The 25,072-nt window shown below is 40.6% G+C and overlaps 3 protein-coding genes across 15 annotated transcripts; all 3 read left to right on the plus strand.

The window, feature by feature from the left end:
• Window positions 1-372: 372 nt before the first annotated feature.
• Window positions 373-2,425, plus strand: LOC146261056 (OX-2 membrane glycoprotein-like). Its single transcript, XM_084668510.1, has 4 exons — window positions 373-409; window positions 534-875; window positions 1,446-1,763; window positions 2,286-2,425. Exons 1-4 carry the CDS (start codon window positions 373-375, stop codon window positions 2,423-2,425), a joined length of 837 nt encoding a protein of 278 aa, XP_084524636.1.
• Window positions 2,426-3,779: 1,354 nt separating this feature from the next.
• On the plus strand, window positions 3,780-13,324 carry LOC146261057 (OX-2 membrane glycoprotein-like). 11 transcript variants are annotated; one of them, XR_014724809.1, is made up of 17 exons: window positions 3,780-3,889; window positions 7,467-7,805; window positions 7,924-8,229; window positions 8,333-8,365; window positions 8,482-8,563; window positions 9,021-9,089; window positions 9,281-9,304; window positions 9,534-9,566; window positions 9,655-9,693; window positions 9,804-9,872; window positions 10,064-10,087; window positions 10,319-10,351; window positions 10,440-10,478; window positions 10,664-10,688; window positions 12,530-12,688; window positions 12,880-12,963; window positions 13,059-13,324. XR_014724809.1 is itself a non-coding variant. In XM_084668503.1 (15 exons), exons 1-14 carry the CDS (start codon window positions 3,817-3,819, stop codon window positions 10,677-10,679), a joined length of 1,179 nt encoding a protein of 392 aa, XP_084524629.1. In that variant the 5' UTR covers window positions 3,780-3,816; the 3' UTR covers window positions 10,680-10,688; window positions 12,530-12,855. The 11 variants fall into 11 exon arrangements, 8 of the variants coding, with proteins under 8 accessions (XP_084524629.1, XP_084524628.1, XP_084524631.1 ...); XR_014724810.1 differs by having other exon boundaries at window positions 12,924-12,963; XR_014724808.1 differs by having other exon boundaries at window positions 12,880-13,324.
• Window positions 13,325-13,599: 275 nt separating this feature from the next.
• On the plus strand, window positions 13,600-24,026 carry LOC146261058 (nectin-4-like). 3 transcript variants are annotated; one of them, XM_084668630.1, is made up of 8 exons: window positions 13,600-13,745; window positions 15,698-15,796; window positions 15,989-16,090; window positions 16,223-16,546; window positions 16,954-17,283; window positions 18,935-19,219; window positions 19,730-19,831; window positions 23,312-24,026. In XM_084668630.1, exons 3-8 carry the CDS (start codon window positions 16,000-16,002, stop codon window positions 23,314-23,316), a joined length of 1,137 nt encoding a protein of 378 aa, XP_084524756.1. In that variant the 5' UTR covers window positions 13,600-13,745; window positions 15,698-15,796; window positions 15,989-15,999; the 3' UTR covers window positions 23,317-24,026. The 3 variants fall into 3 exon arrangements, with proteins under 3 accessions (XP_084524756.1, XP_084524755.1, XP_084524754.1); XM_084668629.1 differs by lacking the exon at window positions 23,312-24,026 and having other exon boundaries at window positions 15,968-16,090; window positions 19,730-19,839; XM_084668628.1 differs by lacking the exon at window positions 23,312-24,026 and having other exon boundaries at window positions 19,730-19,839.
• The last annotated feature ends 1,046 nt before the right edge of the window (window positions 24,027-25,072 follow it).

Raw genomic sequence — 25,072 nt, forward strand, 5'->3', positions numbered from 1 at the left:
ATTATAAACTAACTTTCCAAACAAATTGGCTTTCTAATCCTGTTTCTTTCAAGTATCTATTACGTGATATGTGTCTGTCCGGTAGGTTACGTGCGTTCAGTTTCATTATGATGAGTCTCGACAATCCTAAAACCACTGTCACGGGATATTTGAGTATCATTTTTGACATCTAAAGCAATAACCGGACAATAAATCTACCATAATAAAATAATGCAGTGAGTCACCAAGCTCTGACTCAGGAGTTTGTCCGGGAAATACCGTGGTTCCATTACAGTAAGGCACAGTGATAGGGCAATTCCGTTCTTGATTGACTCGTTATTTAAAAGTCCAGTGTTTCTGTACAGGATATAGAATGGGACAGTCTGCCGAAGAATGAAGTCTGTTATTTTATTTTGCTTACTGTCGAAAGGTAATTGTCCATTTATATTGGTTAATCGAGTCAAAATGTTCATGTTAATTTATAAAGCACAATCCTCTCAAATAAAGCTAGTCGTGTTAGCCAATTAAACTCAAATGCATTTGCAATTTTACAGCACTGTCGGTCAACGTCGTGGCGAATGGAGACACGACGTCGGTCTTCAGCGAAGACGCATCGTTCAGCTGCACCCTCGCGGATTTGACAGGTGTTCTACAGGTAACTTGGCAGAGGTTGTTTTCAGACGACTCTGTGGAGAACTTGGCAACATTTAGTAAACGATTTGGAACGCAAATCATCAGCCCACACCAAGGCAGGGTATTTCTCACCAAGGCATCTCTCAACTCAACGTCTATAATCGTAAAGAACGTAACATGGAACGACGAGGCTTGCTACATATGTAGCTTTAATGTGTATCCAAGTGGATCTATACGGAAGCAGACCTGCCTCACTGTACAAGGTATTTCACTGAAAGGGGCACTATCACCTGTTCCGTTTGATTTGACTGCAGATATTTACAGCCCTTGCTGTGCATTACCGTAGTGTGGTTGCTCTTTAATTAAAAGTGTAACTTGTGAGGGCCGATATTGTTAAACAGGTGTTTAAATTAGAGTTTGACGTGTGTTAATGAATTAACCAACTTCTCTATTAATCATTAGGGATAATCATTTATTTTTGTCAATGATTTTTAACGTTTAATTTAATAATTTATTGTGAGAAAGGTGCATGGATTGGTAGGCTATATATAAAGTTATATATGAAAAAAATGTATATGTAAATAATACCTATCCATGCTATGTTTGTTTGTGTGTGTCTGTGTCTACGTAATGAAAAGTGATAGTGAAATATAAGATAGACTACGGTTGGCCTAACATTTATAGATGTAGAGAATGCAATGAGAACATTCATTAGTAATAGTTTCCCATCTGTTTTACGTGCAAATAGTGTAGCTCATGAAGCTAATAATATGACCTGGGCTGTTAATTATTTGGATGACACCTAAACAAGTTCTTTCTTTTATTATCTGAAGGTATATCTGAAGTGAAAACCGCAAAGTCACAGACTCTCCCTCATCCTGAGACAGGCACAGAAGTTGTAGTGTCATGCTCAGCAACGGGAAAACCAGCTCCTGTTATCACCTGGATTACGTCAGCCAACACAGAACCAAGCCAGAGAACAGTTTTGAATGCCGACCAAACAGCCACCACTACAAGCAACTTTACTCTTCGCCTGTCGCCACAATCAGGGGGCTTTGTGGACTGTCTTGTAAACAATGGGACAAAAGGACAAAAGCATGAGAGGATCCTGCTGCCCATCATCCACGAAGGGCAGACAGAGAATGACATGGGTATGTAATGTATATGACGCATGTCCAGATACACATTGTGACAGTGGGTCAGTGAAGGAGAGCTATCTCCACAATGGACATTAGAACAGCTGTAGCCTATTGTGTTTTGAATTCCATCACTTGCCGTAATAATGATTCATGTGACTAAATAACAAAAACAATACATGTTTATGATACTTATTTACAGTAGCCTATATTTCATTTAATTTCATTGCATGTATATTTCAGGTAGTGTACACTAAAAGTATTGTAGTAAACAAAATTGTCCAGCATCATAACCAGCACGTACTATGCTGGTAATACAGTGTTGTTATCTGGGCAATTAGGTTTTATTTTCACTAACTAATTGCAGCAATTTGCAGCATAATGACCCAACAAGTGGATTGTTCTGGGTAGTTTCCAACACAGTAGGGAAGCCAGAGGAAGTGCCTCCTTATATTACTATCTAGCAAGCCAATCCCATGTCCCTCTTCACTGGAAATGCTGTGTCACCTCACTGGAACCTTGTGTTTCACTTTCCAGATGATGGCCGGTATCATGGTGTGATTGTATTGACAATCATCCTCTGCATTCCTTTTCTCTTGCTCATTTTCTATGCCATGAAGAGGATTCTAAAAGGTCAATCTGTATCATGTTGTGTAAAAGGAAAAGGAATTGTGTAAAAATGTGGCCAATTCATCTAATACAACTGGATGTGGAATGTACTAATATAATGGTAGTGTTTGCAGTGTCTATGTACCTTTGTGTGGATAGATTTCAAGTTTTAAATAAGTTATTAACTATAGGTTAATGCTTTGCTAGTTAACAACTGATATAAACATATAAACTGATATAAAAATAAACAAACCTAGTTAAAATTAATAATCAACTTCATAGTCAGAGATAAACTAGTTCATATATCTGAGTGATATAGTTAGGATATATTGAAAGTGACCTGTTGAATGCTTGGTGATGTCATTACCATTTAGATGAATGATGGGATCTCTGTCACAGATCATAGTGTGATGAAGTTAGTCCACCTTAAGCTTATGTGTTAAAACTGTAGCGTGACTTACTGTTAAAACAGATAAGACAGTTACAGTATTTTTGTTATTAGATTATATTATCAACAGTAATGCCTGTATTATATGTCTTCCACAATATTGGTTATTGGATGAATACAGAAGGTGTTTTCATCTGTCACCCTCAACCAGGTAATCAAGACAACGATTCAACAGCTCTCCCTTGTGGCAAAGAAATGTAATACTTTTTGGTCTTAACGCCTCAGATCTGAGTTCTAAAATGTTATGCATTTGATTATATTGAGGCCAACTGTTATTATTTTACTGTTGAGTAATGAAAATGTTGAATTCTCATTTTTATTCAATAATCAACAGCATGGGCACTTTTTGCACTTTATTTACACCGTCATGTCATTGCATGAGTAGTTTCATATTACTTAATATTTCTTCAAAAAATGTCAGTGAAGTGTAGTTTACTTTCATTTAAGATTCTTCTATTTGAATGTGCAATATGCTACTTTTCCTTCTCATAATTAAACATATTTAATGTTTTCATTGTAAACGTATATTTGTTCATTTACATCCATAAAATGCAAATACGTCAATGTAAGATTGACACATGAATGTATAAAATATTCTAAACTAAAGCACACACACCCAAATATTTGTTTAATAAAGATATTGTTTACTGTATTAAAACAAAATACCTCATTTGTTTTTACATTAGGCCTACACTTGCCTGCTGCCAGCCCAATTTAGCCCCGCCCACACAAAAACATGTGGTCGGAAAGTTGGGTCTTGGGTCGCTAGTTTTGGGAAAAAGTATGTTCGAACAGCTCCTGTTCGGACCAATCAAATTGTCAGGGCAGGCTTTATTCGATGATGGACACATTAATATATATATATATATGGATGGACAGATGATCATAGGTAACGTAATCAACCACGTCACCAAAGGACGCTTGGGTTGAATTCGTTTTCAAGAATCAACATATTACGTTGCTCTGATTGGTTGTACGTGACAACGTCTTACTTTTACTTTCTTTTTTTGAATGTCTGCCGCGCAAAATCTCGCAATGCCTGCAGCACACGAGTTTCTTTTTGTTCTGCTTCTCCTTCCTTTAGGTAAGCTATTTTCTTCATGTTTCAAATAAAATGTAAAGTGTGTAATAGCTGCTAGTAAATTGATATGCTATTAAAACTAACCTGACTCTAGTGACGTGTGGTGAGGTTCGTGGCTGGGGAGGCACTGACTCTTTCAAAGTCAGATTTCCAAATATATGAAATTCAATAGAAGAGCGTTAAATATTGGCTCATAGTTCTTAATTTGCCATCACAATTCCACAATACATACTCATTCAATACAAATGAAAGAATATAGGCCTACAGTCCACAACAAAAAGACAAATTTAGTTTTATTCTTACAAACAACGCAGCTTAATTATTTTCTTATCTTAGCTGTCCAGTCGTTTGCATCAAATCTTTTAGCTCTGTCATCGGTCTTCCATTTGTTAAGGGAACATCTTGCCCGGGGCGCCAAATGTACTAGGACCGCCACTGGGTGCACTTGACTTTCTGTAGCCTACTTAACTGTCGGCGCCGCCGTTGCTGCATGAAATCGAACACACCTATTCATATTCATACCTCTGTTCAGGCTCCGCGTCATATTTAGGGACCGGGATGAAAGAGTAGACAGATGTTTCTTCAATTTCTTTGTCAAAAATGAACATAGACACTTCAAACATGTTTCACATTCTTCTACTACTAGCACACCAAGTTGTGCATGACTTGGTTTGGTAAATAAAGTTGATTAGTGATTGACTAATAGCAAATAGGCCTAAATCGATACAAACACCAATTTCATTAATATCTTTGTCAAAAATGACCACACTTCAAACTTTTTTCACATTCTTCTAATACTATCTGACCAAGTTGTCCAAGCCTTGGTTTGGTGATAAAGTTGATTATTGATTAACCCATAGCCAATAAATCAATACAAATACCAATATTTCAGTGTCTCCTCAATATCTTTGTCAAAAAAGAACATAGAAACTTCATATCTGTTTCAAATTTTTCAACTACTAGCTGACCAAGTTGTCCAAGTTTTGGTTTGGTGATAAATATGATTATTGATTAACCCATAGCCAATAAATCAATAAAAACACACATTTTCCAGTATTTCATCAATATCTTTGTCAAAAATGACCACATAAACTTCAAACTTGTTTCACATTCTCCTTCCTATACTAAATTTGTAAATTTTACTTCTCGATAACCTAGGTAAATAAACAGTCGACAATGCTTCTGAGCTCAACCCAGTTTGTGAGGCATTGTGCAATCCGAGAACAGGCTCAGCTCGTCACTGTCTCCTTTTGTGTCTTTCCTTCGTATTTGAAAAGGAAAATACACAAATTCAGCGATATTGACTATAAAAATCATTTTACGGAATGTTTGGAATCATACAATAATTACATTTATTATATGGCAACGACGGTACGAGCGTTCTGATTGGCTACTGGGTAGTCATGCCAGCCGCGTATTCCCCTCCTCGCCGGTCAATACGGATCCGTATTGCCCTCTGACGTCAGCTTCAAAATGAGCAACGAGTCAGCTGCTGAGTTTTACTATCCAGATGATGCTGAAAAGATTTGTCATTGAAAGTGAGGATGAAGACTAAACTCTTTGAATCACTTGTGTCGTTATTTTGTGTTGAAATTAAAGTCATTTTAGCAGAACCAAGCTGTCCGCTTTCTAATGAGTTGCTAGGTAACACATGAAAAACACCGTGAGAAGACTTGAGAGCAACCTACAATTAGCCTAGAGGTAGGCCTACCATTTATTTTCGTTTACAAAATGAAAATAAGCTAAAAATGCCATATAATAAACTTACCAACCTCGACCGTTCGATCATGCCGGGAAATATCAAACCTCGCTATCGCTCGGTCGATACGTTCCAGCCTCACTCTCGGTTAGTAAGTAGTTATTACTAACCGAGAGTGAGGTCATGCCGGGAAATATCCAACTGACAATACTGGTCGATACGGCAAAGCCGAGGTTTGATATTTCCCGGCATGACCAAACGGTAGAGGTTAGTAAGTAGCCTAGTTTATTATATGGCATTTTTAGCTTATTTTCATTTTGTAAAAGAAAATAAATATTACCTCTAGGCTAATTGTAGCTAGCTCTCAAGTCTTCTCACGCTGTGTTTCATGTGTTGCCTAGCAACTCATTAGTTTTGATAGAAAGCGGACAACATGGTTCTGCTAAAATGGCTTTAATTTCAACACAAAATAACGACACAAGTGATTAAAAGAGTCTAGTCTTCATCCTCACTTTCGATGACAAATCTTTTCAGCATCATCTGGATAGTAAAAGCAGAGCCTGTTTAAGGAGAGCCTTGCCACTCCCCATTAAGCCCCATTGTACCGAATTTGGCTGCAGTTCCACCAAAGTTCCACTTGGGGTGATCGCGAGCGAGTGCATGTCGAATGGGAGTCTATGGAGCTAAACGGCTAAATTTGTCTCTTTCGCCTGATTGTCGTTGAAAAATCTCCGATTTGATTGTAGTTTGTGCATATTCAACATGGATTATAGGTCGAAAGTTGAATGTACGAGTACTTATGTCCTTTGGATTTCTTACATGGTGAGTCGTTGTTGCCCATAACACGCTAGCATTCTGCTAATGAATGCTGATTGGTTAGTGAAGGACTGATACGACCAGAGTTCCCGCTTGATGGCATCCGAAGCGAAATCAGAAAGTTGGAGCATTAGCAACATTAGCAACAACATAGCAAGCCAAAACTCTTTCTAGCATATGTATTGACAGGGAGAGCCTAACCTGTCAGCTGTGTTGTCGATGCCCTGAGAGAAAAAAGTAAGTGACCAGAGCTTGCCGTCAAGCAGTAGCTCTGATCGTACGATGTGTATGACATCAATGACATTTTCAAAAGCTTTTTAGAACAGAAAGGTGACTTTAAAACAATCCAACAGCCAGCAGTGTGTATTTTTTTTGCCTCCCCTTTTGAATTCAGAATTCAAATCACTAGACAACAAATTATATACTGAGAAAAGTGTATTTTGAGGGGTACCGCTCCATAGACCTCCATTCATTCTGCACTCGCTCGTTAGCGCCCTCACATGGAACTTCAACCAGTTCAGAACCCGGAAGTTTCCCGAGAGTGGCAGTTCTCTCTATATTAGACATTCTCTGGTAAAACTCAGCAACTTACTCGTCGGTCATTTTGAAGATGACGTCAGAGGGCAATATGGAGCCGTACTGACCGCTGAGGAGGGCAATACGCGTCAGGCATGACTACCCATTAGCCAAACAGAAATCTCGTACCGTCGTTGCCATATAATAAGTAGTTATTATATCACATATCAATGGACAATTATTTATTGATCTATTTTTAATAATTATTAGTTTTTTACATTTCATGATGACACAGGGGAGGCACTGCCTCCCTTGCCTTCCCTGACCGCATGTCACTGACCCAGTACATTTATCTATAGTTTAGTTTTCACTCTCTTAATGCAAAAACACTTGGATGTCTGTGCATGACAGAGGATGAGAGATGACAGATGATAAATACTCTACAACTACTTAACTTAAGAATTTACTTAACCCATGAACTAGTTATTGTTGACATTATAATGTAATAGTTTGAATGGTCAGTATAACTGTTTCAGTAACTTCATACAGGGTACCTTGAGTCAGTGGAAACTCGTCATGAAGTCTTTGTTAACCTTGGAGAAGATGCCGTCCTTAATTGCAAGCTCATGCAACAGCTGGAGGTTCTTCAGGTCACGTGGTATAAAGAAGGTGCAAAGACTAAACGAAATGTGGGCACCTATACTACACGCTTTGGTCCTGTGATCAACTCTCCTTTTAAGGGGAATGTAGAGTTTAGTAACCCTGGACTGCACACCAGTTCTATTGTTATCAGGAATGTGACATGGATGGATGACAGTTGCTACAAGTGTCGGTTTACCATCTACCCACACAAAGACATCTCTGAGAAGCACTGTGTCAAAGTCCATGGTAAAACTATATTTATTTGTAAATATGTCAATTTCCTGTCTACTTCATCATGAATATCAGTTTTATACATTAGAGTTGTACAATTATTGTCACCACTGTTCTTGTTGTTGGTCCATAGAGCTGTATGAACCCAGTCTCCTCACAACACAAACAAACAACACCAATGGCGACTCATTAATTTCCTGCTCTGCCACTGGACGGCCTGCTCCAACTGTGACGTGGGAAATCCCGGAACAACTCCCTCTGTTAAACTCCAGCACTATCCACGTTCCTCACCCCAATGGAACCATCACTGTCACCTCAACCGGCAGGGTGAAAGTGGCCCAAGACACGTTGGTTAGGTGTGTGGTATCACAGTCCCCAGGGGGAGCCAGCAAAGAGGCATCCGTGTTGATTGCAGCTACTGTCCAAGCATTTGTTCCATGTAAGATAAGCTGATGTCATGTTCTGTCACTACACACACATACATAAAGTAAAAGGGTCTGTTGAAAAGTAGCACAATGTCCATGTTCTTTTTTGTTGGTCAGCTGAGCATGTGGATCAAGTCACGGAGAGAAGTCGTAAGTATTGTCATGTTTCATTGTTGACTGTTTAATTGACCCATTGACCAGCTGTAATGTACCCTTACATGTACTGAACCATTACCTTCATCTCTCATTTCTGTCTGTGTCCACAGGTATAGTGACTATATCAGTGTGTGCAGTGTTCGTTTTTGTGGTTCTAGTCATACTGGTTTTAGTGTGTTTGTGGAAAAAGAGGTAAGAAAAGAAAAGGGATTGTTTCCTAACCCAGATATTAAGTCAAAATAAGCCAGTCAAGTTTATAGCTTAGCAAAACAACAATACAAAGTTAAATGTAAATGACTGAATACATCTATCAGACATACAGTGATACAGTGATGTAACCTGGGGTCAGAGGGGACATCATCTGGTTTGTTTCACACAGAAAGTCAATCTCCAATATCTCTGACAGTTATGAAAACATACGCACTCCTAAAAAGTCGTTGCAAAGAACCCAGAAAGTCATAATGAATGGAAGCATTTAGTGTTCCTGATCCTCATTGATTCTGTCAGCTTTGTTATGCTTTATTATGACACACATTTGTCAACAACTTAATGTTAGACTGGTAACTGCTTTACTCTTTAATTAAGATAGAAAGTGACTGGTGTTTTGGGCTACAGTATTCAAGCTGATTATCTGGTTTGTTTTACACAGAAAGTCCTCCAATGGCTCCATCATTGATGAAAATATACGCACTCCTCAAAGGGCAACGCCAAGAACCCAGTAAGTCATGATGAATGAAAGCAGTTAGTGGTCTTTACAAGGAAATGATCGATGATTTAAGGATAGCATTTTGTGCATTCATTAACCAACAAATGTCAGTGCCTTTTTTTTAAACAATAGAAATGACTTGTGAATGGTAAAACAGGTGCTTTGGCTCTTTTCCTAATATGGTTAATACTTATTCCCCCCAGAACCATTACCACTCCACATGGAAAGTAAGTATGTCAGCATATACAACTGCTGATATACTATAAGTATATACAGTTTACTGTGTTATATCTTATAAAGAGTGACACTACACGGTGCTTTGTTGCATTTTATCTGAACTTTACATGCTGGAACATTAACACTTTACGGCATGTTGTAACTTCTGATACATAACACTGTCTATGTCTTATATACACATTTGAAGGTATTCATTCTTGTAATTCTTTTTGTTTTCAGCAACACTTTGACTCAACGAATGCTGCCAGATAAGTAAGCCATCCTCATTTACTCTGTCAGCTCTGTTATGCTTTATTACAACACACATTTGTGAACAACTTCATAAATATTCTTTTTTCAGAACACGATCCCCTAGTTCGACTGGTACCTGCAAAGGAGAGTAAGCTGTCATCTTGTTATTTTATCTGCTTTATTATTTAATTAAGATAGAAAGTGAATGGTGTTTTGGGCTACAGTATTCAAGCTGATTATCTGGTTTGTTTTACACAGAAAGTCCTCCAACATCTCCATCTTTGATGAAAATATACGCACTCCTCAAAGGGCAACGCCAAGAACCCAGTAAGTCATGATGAATGAAAGCAGTTAGTGGTCTTTACAAGGAAATGATCGATGATTTAAGGATAGCATTTTGTGCATTCATTAACCGACAAATGTCAGTGCCTTTTTAAAAAACACCAGAAATCGCTTGTGAATGGTAAAACAGGTGCTTTGGCTCTTTTCCTAATATGGTTAATACTTATTCCCCCCAGAACCATTACCACTCAATATGGAAAGTAAGTGTGCCAGCATATACAATTGCTGCTATACTATAAGGATATACAGTTTACTGTGTTATATCTTGTAAAAAGTGACACTACACAGTGCTTTGTTGCATTTATCTGAACTTAAACTGCTGTAACATTAACACTTTACGGCATTTTGTCATTTTAGATGCATAACACACTCTCTATGTATTATACATATTTTTTTAAGGTATTCATTATTGTCATTCTTTTTGTTTTCAGCAGCACTTTGACTAAGCGAATGCTGCCAGATAAGTAAGCCATCCTCATTTACTCTGTCGGCTCTGTTATGCTTTATTACAACACACATTTGTCAACAACTTAATAAATGTTCTTTTTTCAGCACACGATCCCCTAGTTGGACTAGTAACTGCAAAAGAGAGTAAGCTGTCATCTTGTTATTTGATCTGCTTTACTCTTTAATTAAGATAGAAAGTGAATGGTGTTTTGGGCTACAGTATTCAAGCTGATTACATTCTTGCACTGATTAAGCTATATCACTGTTTGATTAGTCCCTAAAACACCCATAAATGAACAATAAATATGCTTGATTTTCCTCTTCTACAGACTTTTCAGTGAATGAGGGTTCAAGGTAAGAGTGTTTGGGGACATATTGCAGCCAAAGGTCATTTATGAAATATTCCAATACTACTGTAATACCCCCATGGACTTTGTAATACTGTATAATACAAAATTACACACCATGAAAACTATAAAACATATTGTTAATGAATACAATCGAGACATTACATTTGTCTTCAATTTCTTCAACAGTCTAAGCAAGTCATTCAAGGATCTGAATGACTTGCTTAGACTGTTGCTCTTGTTGGTTAGTGGTAGCTGATTTAAACTGTTGTATTCTATGCTATTTTAGTTAATCCTATTTTGTATTGCTTTCCTACAGGTACACTTGCACTTAGAGATTCATATTGTTTAATTGTAACTTGCTTAATTACATGCTCTTATGGTTTCTTCCCTTTATCACTTATTTTGTGGTTGTTCACAATATGTAATTCTTGTTTTGGCTACCCGCAATGCTATGGGGCTATCTTGTTGTTATTATCAGTGATCTATGCACTTTGTAAAGCTCTCTCTTGGAAGTTGCTTTGCTAAATGAATAAATGTAAATGTAAATGTTCAATTTATGTTGATCTTATTTTATAGAAAGTCATAATGCATAGAACAATGCAGTTGTAGTGACAATAAATTAATTGATAGATAATACAACTTGTAATGAATTGATCAAACAGCCCAACGTTATAAGTGAAGTCTGTTTTATTTATTTTTGAAGCGTTCATTGTTGTAACAACATGAATATAGCCCGGTGTATAATTGTCAATTTCTTTTATCGGTATAAAAAATATGTTGTTATCTGACCAACAGAGAAGGTTGCTGATTAAAGGTTCTGATGCATGTGTTGACTGACTAGACCTGTAGGCCTATGTTATGTGCTTTTTTTTTTGTTGCATAATTCTCAAGGGGAATCACATCCAGGAATGGGTTGAAGATTAAATTAGAAAATCTTGTGGACCAGTTTTATACTGCCACAGTGAACAAAATAATTGGAACCTCAACGTTAACCAAATTTGTCTTGTTAGTGTAAAATAGATGTCAAGGGAATGAGGGACTCCTCCAACCTGGCCAGTCTAATGAGGCTATGGATTTCAGGTCTCTAATTGGGTGAGGGTGAAACTGTGGCTTTGTCTCAGTCCTGCAGACTTTGTCTCTATCCAATTGTGTTGCATGTACCTTTTTGGGGGATTGCTCAGCCCGAATGTCCTCTTTCACATTAAGTTTTAAATGGGAGTGGAAGGATATGGTTCAAGTTTATTGCCATTTGTAACAAGGTGTAGGTACATTGCAATTATTTGGTCCTGTTTTTCTTGTCAAGCCCTAATGGCTTATCTAAACCTATAATGAATAATCTATACCTACATATAATAAATATGGTTAGATTAAATAGTATCTCACAATCATCAAGTCAATAATTTGTCAACATAAGAAAAAAGTATAGCATTGTTTGCTTATGGCCTATCATGTTATTGAATGTTATTAAAAACTATTTTTGACAAGACACTTTATTAAAATATGAATATATAAATATCAGGAGTTCAGTAAACATTTCTACTGAACATGTCAAGGCTTACATGGCTTATATGGTTGTATGTCTGTGTTGCAATGCAACAGTAAAGACATGGAGTACATTTGTTTCCCTCATGGAACACAGGAGTGATCTTGGAGTCACCGCCAGTTAATTGTATTCCTCCCATAACAGTATATCCGTCAGATAGGATACAAGTCCTTCATATACAGGAAAGGTCTAAAGCAATTAACATCTGAACTATTTACATTATGCTGATAAGCTCATTAATTTTGAGTGGCTGATTGTTATTAACCTTAGCAGCATTTTTCCCCATCATTCTTTGGCCGCAGAGAGATGTTGGCAATCACCATTTTAAATGAGGAAAAGTGAAATGAAATGCAAATTCAGCAGCAAAGATCAATATAGTTTGCTCCAGGGAAAGCTAACCAGAGGACCTCTTGCATCACATGTCCATGATGAGGAAGTGCTCAATAAATGTCTGCTGTAAAGTAAGTGAAAATCTTTTGTATTGAGAAAAATGTCATTTTAATCTTTGAAAAATATAGTGCGTTTTATTTTTTTGAAATACTTGTTGTTCTCAATTGAACTTGTATAGAGAAACAGCTAAACTAACAAAATATACAATTTGAAGTAGTAGTATATTTTAGTAAAATTATTGAAGTATCTGGTTTTTTTACAGATGGGTGAACAATATACATTATGATGTACTCTTGTCTATTACAGTTTCAATTAATCCAGATAATGGTAATGATAATGGTGAATGGTAAGAGTATTTAAATATGCAGCCAGAAGTTTTTTTTTCTTTAAATATGTTCAGGTCTCGCATGCTGTTCCTGAGTAATCCTTTTTTCATTTCAGGAAGTTTTTAAACAAGACTTGCTGCTGCTGATGTGATAAATTCACTGAGCTGACATTTGCCTGATGGAGACACTAACCAGTGACATTGAGACACTAACCAGTACATTCGATTAAATTGTTGATTTGCTGTTATCTAAATCAAAAATTACTTCTCAAAACTTGTTTTATTGTTTATTGTTTATGTTTGGTGGTACGCTACCTAAGGTGAACCATCAGAAAGCAGACTGTGTTCTGATTGATTGATACAATTGAGATACATCACTGTTTACAAGTAACTATATGTAATTTAAATGTCAACGTTATTTCAGTTTTTCTTTTATTGTCAATTGTATTAAAGCCTTCTGAACGCTTTTTTAAATAATACGACTTATACAAAAAAATGCTTTGCCTCATTACTTAAACAAGCTATGCAAATTTCCACCAGAGGTCACCATTGTGTAACTTGACAACCTGATCGGCATAATTTATCTAACTCTTTTCTTGGAGACCTTCGGGCCCGTCTTGTAAATGAGGTGCGCTTCCTCTGACGCTGCCAATGGGCGGTGTGCCCTAAACCCGCCAGACTGTTTAGTTACACCAGAATGCTAATACTTTAGAATATGGATTTTACTGTGACTTACCATTTGCGCAGTTCACCGTGATCGTAAGCCAATAATCAAAATCCGCCTGCATGCTCTTATCTAACGGGTAAGTTACTGTTAAATGAAGACCTACTTTTGGTCTTACATTTTAATTTCATCATAGGATATGTTATTAAAAGTATAGTGCCTAGTCATTTTGACAACACGTTTTTCGGAAATACATTTAAGTTTAGTTTTCATGGTTTATTTAGTTGTTTGTTGCAGGTACGGCAGATAGCAAATTGTATGTTGTCCGCAACTAACCAAACATCACAATGACACCCAATGACATCTCTTCTGCAGTCTAATTGTAAAACAGATGGGACCTTTTGTTATCAGATCTTCAAATGTTGTTGAGGAAAACTGAATTTAACATCTGTTGAATATATAACTGCGCGCACACCTGCAGATTTTCCCATGAGTATTACTTTCTCAACTAGTTAGTGAAGTGACAAGTGAAGTAGCGAAGCCTTTGAAGGGCCATGGCTTTTCTGAAGTGACAGTTTTGTTTTTGTTGCAGTGTACCTTGATATACTTTGTCAAGTGTACCCATAATTAATACCACAAATAGTTAGAAACAGTCATTGGACCTGTTCTTGGTTCAGGAGATGATGATCTGACTGCGCCTTGAAATAGACGGACATGGAAGAGGCTCTATTGCCGGTCTTTACATGTAACTATGTATCAAGACTGCCTTATCCGTCCTGTTCATGAGCAGTCATGTAAATGTGTGGTTTCTTTGTCTTTTACTTGTGTAGTGGAACAATAGCTGAACTGTTTGAAATCTATCCCAACAGGGGCAGGCTGCACACTTGAACCCAGATGGTTCATGTTGTTAAAAACACCATAAAATACCCTTCAAGCTCTGCTGTTAAATTATGGTCTGGTTTGAGGCTACATTGCAGAGTCTTAAGTTAAGTAACATATAATCTAAGATCAGTTTTACTCAAACTCCGTACTTAAAGCACTTGGATTTAGATTCCGATGTCTGATCTCAGGGCAGCTTTTAGGCAGGTACTTACTTTCTCTGGCACTGTTGAAGCCTCCCACTGTCACTCTACAACAAGTGGATTTCCCGGCAAGTCAGACACAGGGGCACAACCACAGGAGTATTTTTATATAGAGACCCAACCGCTGAGCTTGGCTAACATTAGCCCTCTCCACTGCAGTATAAAATCATTGTTCTTACAGTAACCCTGTCACTGTGCATTCATCTCCATCTGTGAAGCCTAGTTTAACATGGTATGATGAAAGACAGCTTCTACTGGCACATGGTTACAACCATGGTTACTGGATGTCTTTGCTACTGTTTACAACATAGACCTTCAGCTCCTCAGAAATGTGCCTTTTGAAATTGTGTGGGTCGGTGCAGTCTAGACATCAAAGAGTGTTTCCAGGTGATTATGGTCTGTGTCGGTAGGGTGCTAGACGGGGGGCAGATATGAAACATCCCAGGACTTAGCAACCGTTAGATGAATCTTATAAAATCTTGTTGGGGAGTTAAGTCACCATGGTGATAGCCGTTGGTGTTGACCCCAGGTTATTGTGACTTAGAGACCACCGCTGGTGCAGTGTGCTGTGCTTTGCTTTCCCTATGCCCTTCTCTCACTCTTCACAGCCACAGGGTTTAGTTGAACTTGCTAATAATGCTTTACATAACACGTTCTGTCATATTTCACCATCATCCTCTTTGCTTTTATGTTTTTTCAGGAATTTATGCTTTCATAAACATTAAATATATTTAATACGCATAAACATTTTTCCAATCATGCATTTTGCAATTCATTCCAGACACACAATGTTGAAAATCCCAAATGCAAAAAAACATACTTGAGTGATAATTTATGTAGAGCTTGACCAGTGAGATCAGTTTTCACTGACCCACCTCAGAACACAAGCTCCCACAGCAGGAAGCTGTTATAACGTTCATCTTCAAGGGCTGATATCAGTAAATGGACAACTACAAGACTGAGAAAATAGCATGTTCCGAACGTGTCATTATCTGATCCCTGGGCATAGCCACGGCTACAGAGAAGGAGTGCCGGAAGGAGGATGCAATCGCAGCACTGACTAAAGAAGACCGCAAAGACAAACCATACACACCAGACAACCGCCAAGGTGAGTCTGTCAGTTAGTATCTAACCACACTGGCATCCCTCAGATCCGTTGAGGGAATTATGGAGATAAACTGTAAATGATAAATACAAAAATCAGTTTGGAGCAAATAATAATCTGACTGTATGTTCTCAAGCAAGTACATGTCCAGCTAAATGTATGTTTTCTCTGAAGTGATCTGGATGTCCATTACAGAGTGAGCGTTAATGAATGTCCTGCAGCCAAACATGTGGTCATCTGCCCTGCCTGGAGGCTTGCAGCTCTGGATCCTGGTGATGGTGACGTCTTTGACTGGAGGTGTGTTTCAGAAGAGGCATTCCTTTGGATTAGCCTGTTGTGTTTTTTCATCTAGAACAATACAGAGAATACTTCGACCTGATTGGTGAGATATCCTGTGAAGTCGCTTCTCACTGTTTTATCTCGTGTCAGGTGAGGTGATCGCCCCCTCCAGTCTGAACGCCATCGCGGGTCTTCCCTTCTCACTGGGCTGTAACGTCACCATGGAAACTGGCCACACAGTGAAGCAGGTGCGCTGGCTGAACCAGCACAAGCAGGTTCTCCTGGCGTACAAACCGGGGCAGCCTGTCACCATCTCCTCACAGCGCGACGATGTGACACTGACAGCCTCCCGCAACGACGTCAGCATCATCACCATCAAGAGGGCGGGGCCTAAGGACGAGGGATGCTACCAGTGCATCTTTGATATTTACCCCAGTGGCAGTCAGGAAGGAAAGACTTGCCTTAACATCATTGGTGAGTTCCAAAACCCTCATACTTTGAAAGCCTGAAAGCATTCGAATCTTGGAGACTGAGGTATTTTTCAGCTTCACTTTACCCTCAGATTTTGTAATGTTTGCTAGAATGTTTGTTAGAGTCACAATACTCACAATACTTGACCCCCAACCCCCCAACCTCAAGTCCACAATGCATTAATGGTCTGAAAACAGGAAGTAGGCTGAGGTCAGACTGGGCCCCAAAGAGTTCAGGCCGGCCCCCAAACAGACTTTTTCCTGTCTCTACTGAACCATCACAAGAGACCTGCTTTAAGTTAACCCCTCGGTGGTCTAAAAGACTTCCCTTACTATTCATTGTCACATTCCTCTAAGCTGTTCATAGAGCATTAAACCTCTTAATCAATGTCAATGTGTGTATCTCCCCAGGCGAAGTGGGCTCTGAAGGCAACAAGACAGCAGTGAGCGGCAAGCAGGCCACCCTGTCCTGCTGGTACGGCCTGCAGGAGAGGGTGCGCCAAGTGCTGTGGAGGAAGACCGCCGAGCAGGGGGACACCACCAGTGTGGCCTCGCACGCCAAGCGAGGCCAACCCACCGTCGAGAGGCCCTTTCTGGGCCGCGTGACCCTCAGCCCCACCCTGGGGGATACCCAGCTGACCATCCGGCCGGTCAAGACTGAGGATGAGGGATGCTACAGCTGCGAGTTCCACACCTATCCAGAAGGCACCAGGAGGGCCACGGCTTGTCTCTCTGTATATGGTGGGTATGTGGGCCGGCAGAGATCGTCCATGCCTCTGTAACTGAACTGAGACGATAAACTGCTTTAGACACCGTGACTTTAACCAAACTATAATTAGTCTTTTTTGGGAATCTGACATGTGCTTGATTGGATGTGAGAATCCTCATGACAGAGAATGCATTCTGTAGATGTAGTTGATGACTACAATGGCTTTGGTTCGAAAGAGCTGTGGGACCCAGAGCCAGGCTGAGAGCACATCTCTGGAGGCGGGAGATGAGGGTGTTGCCAGTCGTTCTGAGTGTTATCAGTCGTTCTCCACACACTCTGCAGGTCATTGGAAGGCCATGCCTAATTATGCCTCATCATCTCAGAGATTCCGGAAGGTCATTTGAAGTTTAAGAATAAGAGGTATTGGTTGGAAGGAAAGAGGTACTTTTATGTTAGCGTGTGTGTGTGTGTGCTTGTTGTGTATTCACACAGGAAGATAGTACAGGAAGGGGAAGAACTTTGCGTAAATAAACGATTGTACTTAGACAGTGGCAAGTGTGGTCCAGAAATACTACTGTGCTGACTGTACAGACTTATTTTCAATGTCTTAACCCTTGTTGCCCCGTCCCTCAGAAATCCTATAGTGTGATGCTCTGCTCAGGTCATGTTGTACCCAAAAAGTTCAACATTCAGCACATTTCCCATTTGCATGTTGCTGCTTCTGAGTTTCACGCTTTATGCTTTAAAATATCTGTGGTGCTGCTCTACAAGTGGTCATCGACTTCACTCCTAGTGCGTGGGTGTTTGCAACGTGTTTAAGATGTATTTTTAGCCTATTTCGTCCAGAGACAGTTAGAGGTAGACAGGAAATGTTGGCGAGAGAGAGGTGGAAGACATGCAGAAAGGGGCTGAGCCAGAAACGACCCCTGGCTGCTGTTTGGGCCTCAGCCAATCTGGCTCTCTACCCGGTGAGCCGCTCGCTAGTGATAAAGTTGACAGAGGGAGAGGTGATGGTCAAGGGGAAAGAGGTGACTCAGTTGGGGCGAGGACTCCGGGGAAGAGTGGGTCACTGTTTCCCTAGACACAGGGCCTCTGTGTGTGCGTGTGAGTGTGTGTGTGTGTGTCCTGTCTTGCCCCTCGGCTTCCATCCTAGCCAAACAGCCCAGATCTTGTCCAGTCAGCACAAGGCACAAACAGCCTCCCAGCCTCCCAGCCTCCCAGCGCACCACATAGAACTCAGTCCTCTTTCACTCTCTCTCTTCCATATGTGAGGGTCTTGGATGGGGATGTGGTGCTGTGTTCAATGAAGACAGAGAGAGAGAGAGAGAGAGAGAGAGAGAGAGAGAGAGAGAGAGAGAGAGAGAGAGAGAGAGAGAGAGAGAGAGAGAGAGAGAGACTGTGTGCATTGTTGCCGTTTTCTGTCATGCCAGGGTGGATACAAACATGCTGTCTGTTGTCTGGGATCAGACAGTTCAGACTGTACAAAATGACAAGCAGTTTCAGGCCAAATAGTCAAATATAACAACACTGCACAAACACACAAAACTATACACAAGAAGAAGAAACAAGAAGAAGCCCTACTGTGATTTAACATTTTGATTTATTGAATGATGTGTTCTTTTTACCTCCCCGGCATGATCTAACCCTGGTAAAATCTTCCTGCATGTCGGATGCTGACCTCAGTGCTGCCTAAACCGGAGGTGACCTACGTGACTTCGTCCCCCGGGGTCATCGAGGCCAACTGCACGGCCCGGTCCCGCCCGCCCGCGGAGCTGGTGTGGAACGTAGAGGGGGACAACCGAACGCTGGGGCCCCCTGTCTCCTCCTCCTACGAACAGGGAGACGGCACCACGTGGGTCACCAGCACCCTCCTCCTCCAATCAGGCCTGCTCAATGACCTGTCCGTCAAATGCTTGGTGCATCACAGAGGCCTGGAAACGCCCATGTCTGTGTCCCTGAACACAAACGGTGAGGGCAGTTAGACGATCGCACCCCAGTATGGTGTTGTCTCCACATCCTCCATGTCTCACAAGGGTTCATTCTAAGTGGTTCAGTGTGCATAAGGGAGGAATGTCCCTGTACTTACTGTAAGTCGTTCTGGATAAGAGCGTATGCTAAATGACTAAATGCATAACTCTGGGTTATGTGATCTGCATTGCATAGCCCAAGTGGTTCTTGTTTCCGGTGGGTGTTGAGGTTCAAAGCAGTAATTCGAATCTCGGTTTTTCTTCCCAGTGGATTCTCTGCTATTTTAGTGACGCGCAATTATGGCTAGTTTGACGGATGACGAAGCATTCTTTACCGCTTCGGCTAAATTGGCCTCTAAAATAAGAAAACTGGCAAGCTCAAACCTTGCAGCACCTGATCGCCAGATGGTTCACGTTTCTCCCTCTTTCATTCATGTACTGCCATTTACAATTAGGATAAATGTGTCACAGTGCATGTGTGTGTGTGTGTATGTATGTGTGTGTGTTGCAGTGGGACCAGCTCTGGCAGTCGTCATCTCTGTGTCCTGTGTTGCAGCTCTGCTCCTGCTGTGCCTGTGTGTGTGTCTCTGCAAGTGTTTTCTCTGCCGCGACGGTGAGTAACCAATCGATAGCGGGCCGCGGCACTGAGACTGATGCAGACTATGAAACCCCCTGTCTGACAGAGTCATGGGACACAGTATCTCCTCATCGCTCATATTCAGAGGTCATGCTGTGACCTGGTTAGCCTGCCAATTCAGAAGTGTCTGTCACTGCAGTGACTGTTTCCAAACGTTGAACGAGAGTAGACACATATGGAATCCTCTGTCTCAAAGGGCATAGGGTAGTGTTTTCTCACTGCTTATCATGTGAGAGGACAAGTAGGGTCAATTATTATGAACTATAAGAAGGAACAGGGGACATTCAGGGTCAAATCCCATTACTAGTTATGTTGTGAAACGTTATTACATTCTCAAAGTTTCTTGGCCAAACTAGCTAAAAATATGTTTTTTTTCCTATAGACAAAATTATGGGTAGATCCTTCTGGGACTTGACATGTTTCAGCAGGACAGAGGATGTGACTGAAATGGAAAACTTGTGGGAAAGGATGGCGATGGTGGTCTTTTAGTCACGGAGGTGGGAGTTTCACAGGAAAGTGACAGAAGTCACTCCAGACCTGTGTCACAGTCACTGCCAGAATATCTGTTAACACCTTTTCCCATGACCCTCTCTGGGTATCCTGCATTTAAAGTGCTAGCGTAGGGGGAAGCAGCTTGGTGCCAGCTTACTGTGGCATGCCCCTCCACACTATGCCAGCCCAGTCCCCAAGTTAAACAGACCACGCCACTTACAGGATGTGTTGTCAGAATAGAACAATAATGCCTTTAAAAGGACAGGAAACTGAAATAGTGAGACTTCTCTGGAAGGTTGTCATAAAAATATCAATTTTTATCTTTGCTTCTAGGTAGTTGTAAACCACAGAAAGATCTACCTCTTGATACCGTCAACATTAGAATGTTTGTCCAGTGGGTGTTCGCAGTGAAGAAGTGTGGTGCATTGGCAGGGTGTGGCCCCATAGACTCAGACACACTACTGATAGGAATTCAGGTGGTAATTTTGCATGATAAGCTGTAGTGGTAGAGGGGTTGTGTTAGAACAGAGCCTGGTCTTTACATCATCCGGGTAGTCTATTAACTGTAAGTGTTGTCTGAGGGTGTTAACTTGGTTGAATCATCTCAACTTGCCAGATACAGTATATCTTGTCATCTTGGGTGCTCAATGATTTCTTTCATACATGTTCCAAAAACTCTACTCAGAACCTTTTTATAAGTGTTAGACTATGCTTTATTTGTTTGCAGGCAATCAAGAAAAAAGATTTCTGTGATTTCCTCACAGCAGCTGTTTCATTCTAAGTGACTTTGAGACCTGCAGTGTTTGAAGTCATAATCAGAGTACTCTACTGTGATAACATTTGATGGATGCAGTCACTGTCTTGATGTCACTTTGGCAAAAAGAATTGAACTGGAAAACGTTTAACAACGGCCTCTCTATCATTTCTGGATTCCACTCTCCACTCTCCGAAAATCACTGAACAAGTGGTTTGTGTTGGTTGCCCAGTGCTAGTGGAAAGGAACTCTCTCTAATCGTGTTCCCCGAGCCAGATTTACAGGAGTGGCGGAGGGAAGGAGGAGGGGGTGCACACCCAGGCCTGACACCCTGCCCAGTGGACAACAACGGGTCTGTCAAACTGCAGCCTGGGCCTCATTCATCACTGCCCTGGCCGACATTGTAGAGACTCCCTCTCACTAATCACATTTTGAGGTCGAAAGATGGTTGTGGTAGGCTTGGCTGTGGTGTTTATGCAACTTGGACTGAGGATGATTTGTGTACAGAGAGCCAGCTGTGGCTCTGAGATGAAGAATGACTAGACTATCTTTGTTTGTGTGAAACGTTGTTAACTTATTCCAAATACTTGGAATGAGAAGAATAACTTTCCTTTGTGTTTGTACTTTGCAAATGTTTTCATTGAGTGACACCCAGCTGATGTGTGCTCGTCTGGGGCTTGTTGGTGCAGTAGAGTTGGGGGTGGGGAGCCTCTGTCTTCAGTGTGGATGATCAGAGTGCACCGTGGAACCATGCGTGGGTGTCTGTGGTTATGCTTATTTAACTGGTGACTGTAATCTCTGTCTGCTTCGATCAGAGTCAAGAAATAGACCAACTTTACGGGAAAAACCTCAGTCCTTTGTGATGTTTGGGCGTGTGGGGCTGGGTCATGTGTGACCCATGTAATCATAGTAGAGTGTTTTTGGGGGAGATTGTTTGAGAAATGTTAAGCAATCAATGCGACTTTTTTATTTGTTGATTTATTTGTTTTGATGATTGATGCTTTGGAAAAAAACACCAAGGAGGAAGTGCCAGATAAGACTTTTATTTTTGCTGAAAGATTTTCCAGGGGCACCTTTAATCTGCAACACCACAGGAAGTATAGGGAGTAACCACATCCTGTCCGGCACACAAACATGTTCGGGCCCTTTGTCGCTTGGAGGGTATACCGCTGGGTGACCTTGATTGTTCAAGGAAGGGAAAGACGTAGGGAAGAGAGAAAAAAGGTAGGGAAGAGAGATGAGAAGTGGGCAAGAGAGATGAGAGGTAGCTAAAGTAAGAACTTTATGCCCATATCTCCCCCATTCACCATGTCATGTCCACACTGGAAACACTGTAACTAAAGGAACTTCGGTCTTTTAAGAGACCCCTGGTGGTGGACAGGGGATGTGGTCTGTGTCACAGCACACTCTCAAGGGTAGTGATGATACAGAGCATCTGTGCCTGTTTAAATGTTATTCTTTCAAACGTATCCCTAAATTCCCCATACTCCAAACTATTTTTTCTCGTGTGTGTACGTGTATGTGTGTGTGTGTGTGTGTGTGTGCGTGTGTGTGTGTGTGTGTGCGCGCGTGTGTGTGTGTGTGTGTGTGTGTGTGTGTGTGTGTGTGTGTGTGTGTGTGTGTGTGTGTGTGTGTGAGTGAGTGAGTGTGGGTGTACTTGTTTGAACAGTTGTAGTCACCACCTCTTTCCTGAAAAGTTGATGTTGTTGGCTTGAAAAATTACTTTACCAAAGAACTGAATCATGGACAGGAAGAATAATAAGACCAGCTCCACTCACATCCGCCCTGAGGTAAACCAATGTGGCTACAGGGCCTTTTGTCAACCAACATAAATGGTTTTAATTTGTTGATATGTGATTCCTACATGATAGAATTCCCTTGCAGTCACGTCAGGAAAAGGGTGTCACTGACTAGACTTGCAGTGGGTGTGGAACGGGGAAAGGAGATTAGGTGGTTGAGTAAGGCCGGGGTTTAGCTGGGAAGCTGGGATGATAGGCCTTTCAAGGATGTGTGGCAACTTCATCCAGCCTTAGGCATCATTCTTTTCTTAAGTAACAGTTTCTTTACTCTGATATGTGTTCCCCTCTCTTTCTCTTGCTTTCCCTCCATTTCTATCCTCCTTTTCCTCTTTTTCTTTTGTTTCTTGTTCCCTTTCTCTCTGTTTCCCTCTCTCTCTCTCCATCTCTCTGCTCTCCACTCCCTCCCTTCAGATTGAGCCTTGACCTGGAACTATGGGGTCTGTCCCTGATGAGCGTCGAGGGCCCCCCAGTCCCAGCCTGACCTAGCTGCTCACCACCATGAGCTCCAAGTCTGTTTAAAGGAAACGTGCAGCAGAAAGACAGACAGACAGCATTCCAGTTTGTTCCCCACCAACACCACCATCACCAAACCCCCTTTAGAAAGCACAACTTAGCAATGTGGATATACAACGCTAAATCCTTTGCTCCGAAAGGTAGTTTGAGGTTCTTAATCCCATAAAAGCTTATTTGAAGCATCATTTCACAACATTGTCTGTGAAGCACATTCTTTGTAATTATATAAGGCTGCTTAGTGATAAAAAGTTATGTTTATTTTATTGAATGCAGATGTAATGGTGTGCATTGGATACATTGATGGGTGAATGTGCGTCTGTGTATGTTGTAACAGTTGAGAGATTGAAGTATATATTGAATATTGCAGACATCAGTGTTTGCCTTCATTTCTGTTTTCATGTTACTTGTTTGAGCCTAAAGATATCGTATACAATTGTTTCCAATGAACTCTAATGCCATCAGTGTTATACCTGTAGTAAAAAAAAGGATGGGAGATATTGTGCCACTAACCTACCTGACTACCTGTGTAAATTAAACTACACATTACTTTTTACTATTTATTTAAATAGTATAACTGTGACCCAGTGTGAAATAAAATACACATTATGTTGTTCTTTTGACTACACTGATGTTTTTATTTGCTGTTTGAGGTAACCAAACTTGTGACAAGGTGTGATAGACGTTGCTGATTTATGAGAATGTGTTTTTTGGTTCTCTACCTTTGGTTACCTCTGGTGTCTTTGGATTGGCTTCATTATAGTCTAAAAAAAATTCCCTCCTGTCCTGCAGACAGCTAACTTTTGGCACAACTTCCTCATTAAATAAGTGCCAGCTAACTTCTTTTTGAAAACTCTGAATACTTGCAATTTAAAGCTACAACATTAATGAGCATGTGTGTGTGTGCTTGTCTACATAACATTTTACTGCACTGCGCCGTGGAAATGAATGTGATTTGATGTCTGCTTCTTTTAGTTTTTCCCCCTTTTTAATGTGATTTGAATCACATTAACACCTCAAAAGTCGTTTAACAGTGAGAAGTAGACCTATCTGATCTCTCCACTGAAATTCCCCTCAGCCAGCTCCCATGTCTGCCTTGTGTGATTCAACTGTGAGTGGTGACTGTTAGGCTACTGGCTTGTTGACAACCAGTCTAAAATGGTCTATGACTACCATCCATTCTGTGTGTTAACTTTCCAAGTTCCAATTCAAAGTAAACATTCTCCTTGTCTGACACATACATTTCAGGTATTTGTTAGATATGGAAAAGGGGTACTGTGGTGAATGGCTTCCAAACCAGACATGTGGTAAGATCACACGTGCAACTGTGAACCAGCCTTTTCTGCCTCAGGTTGAGGTATAATGATAAAAAAGGCTATGCACCACGGATTGTTTGTCTTGGTATTGTCACTGCTTGACTCGTTATTCACATTTTACTAACGTGGTACAGTCATCTTCAGTGTTAATTGCTCAGTTATTGCTACTCCCATCAAAATGGTGGCCTTTTAACAGTACAGGTTCTCTTCTACTGTTTGTCACTCATTTAAGTACGTCACTATCAATGAGAAAATGTAAGAATTTGGCTCTATAACAATGACAGGAAAGCAAATACTCATTGTTATGGTGTTTGACCACTGTTATGGTTACTATAAAAGCAAATCA

Source organism: Hypomesus nipponensis, chromosome 12 (assembly GCF_054491055.1).
Source record: "Hypomesus nipponensis isolate SF chromosome 12, ASM5449105v1, whole genome shotgun sequence".
Lineage (NCBI taxonomy): Eukaryota > Metazoa > Chordata > Actinopteri > Osmeriformes > Osmeridae > Hypomesus > Hypomesus nipponensis.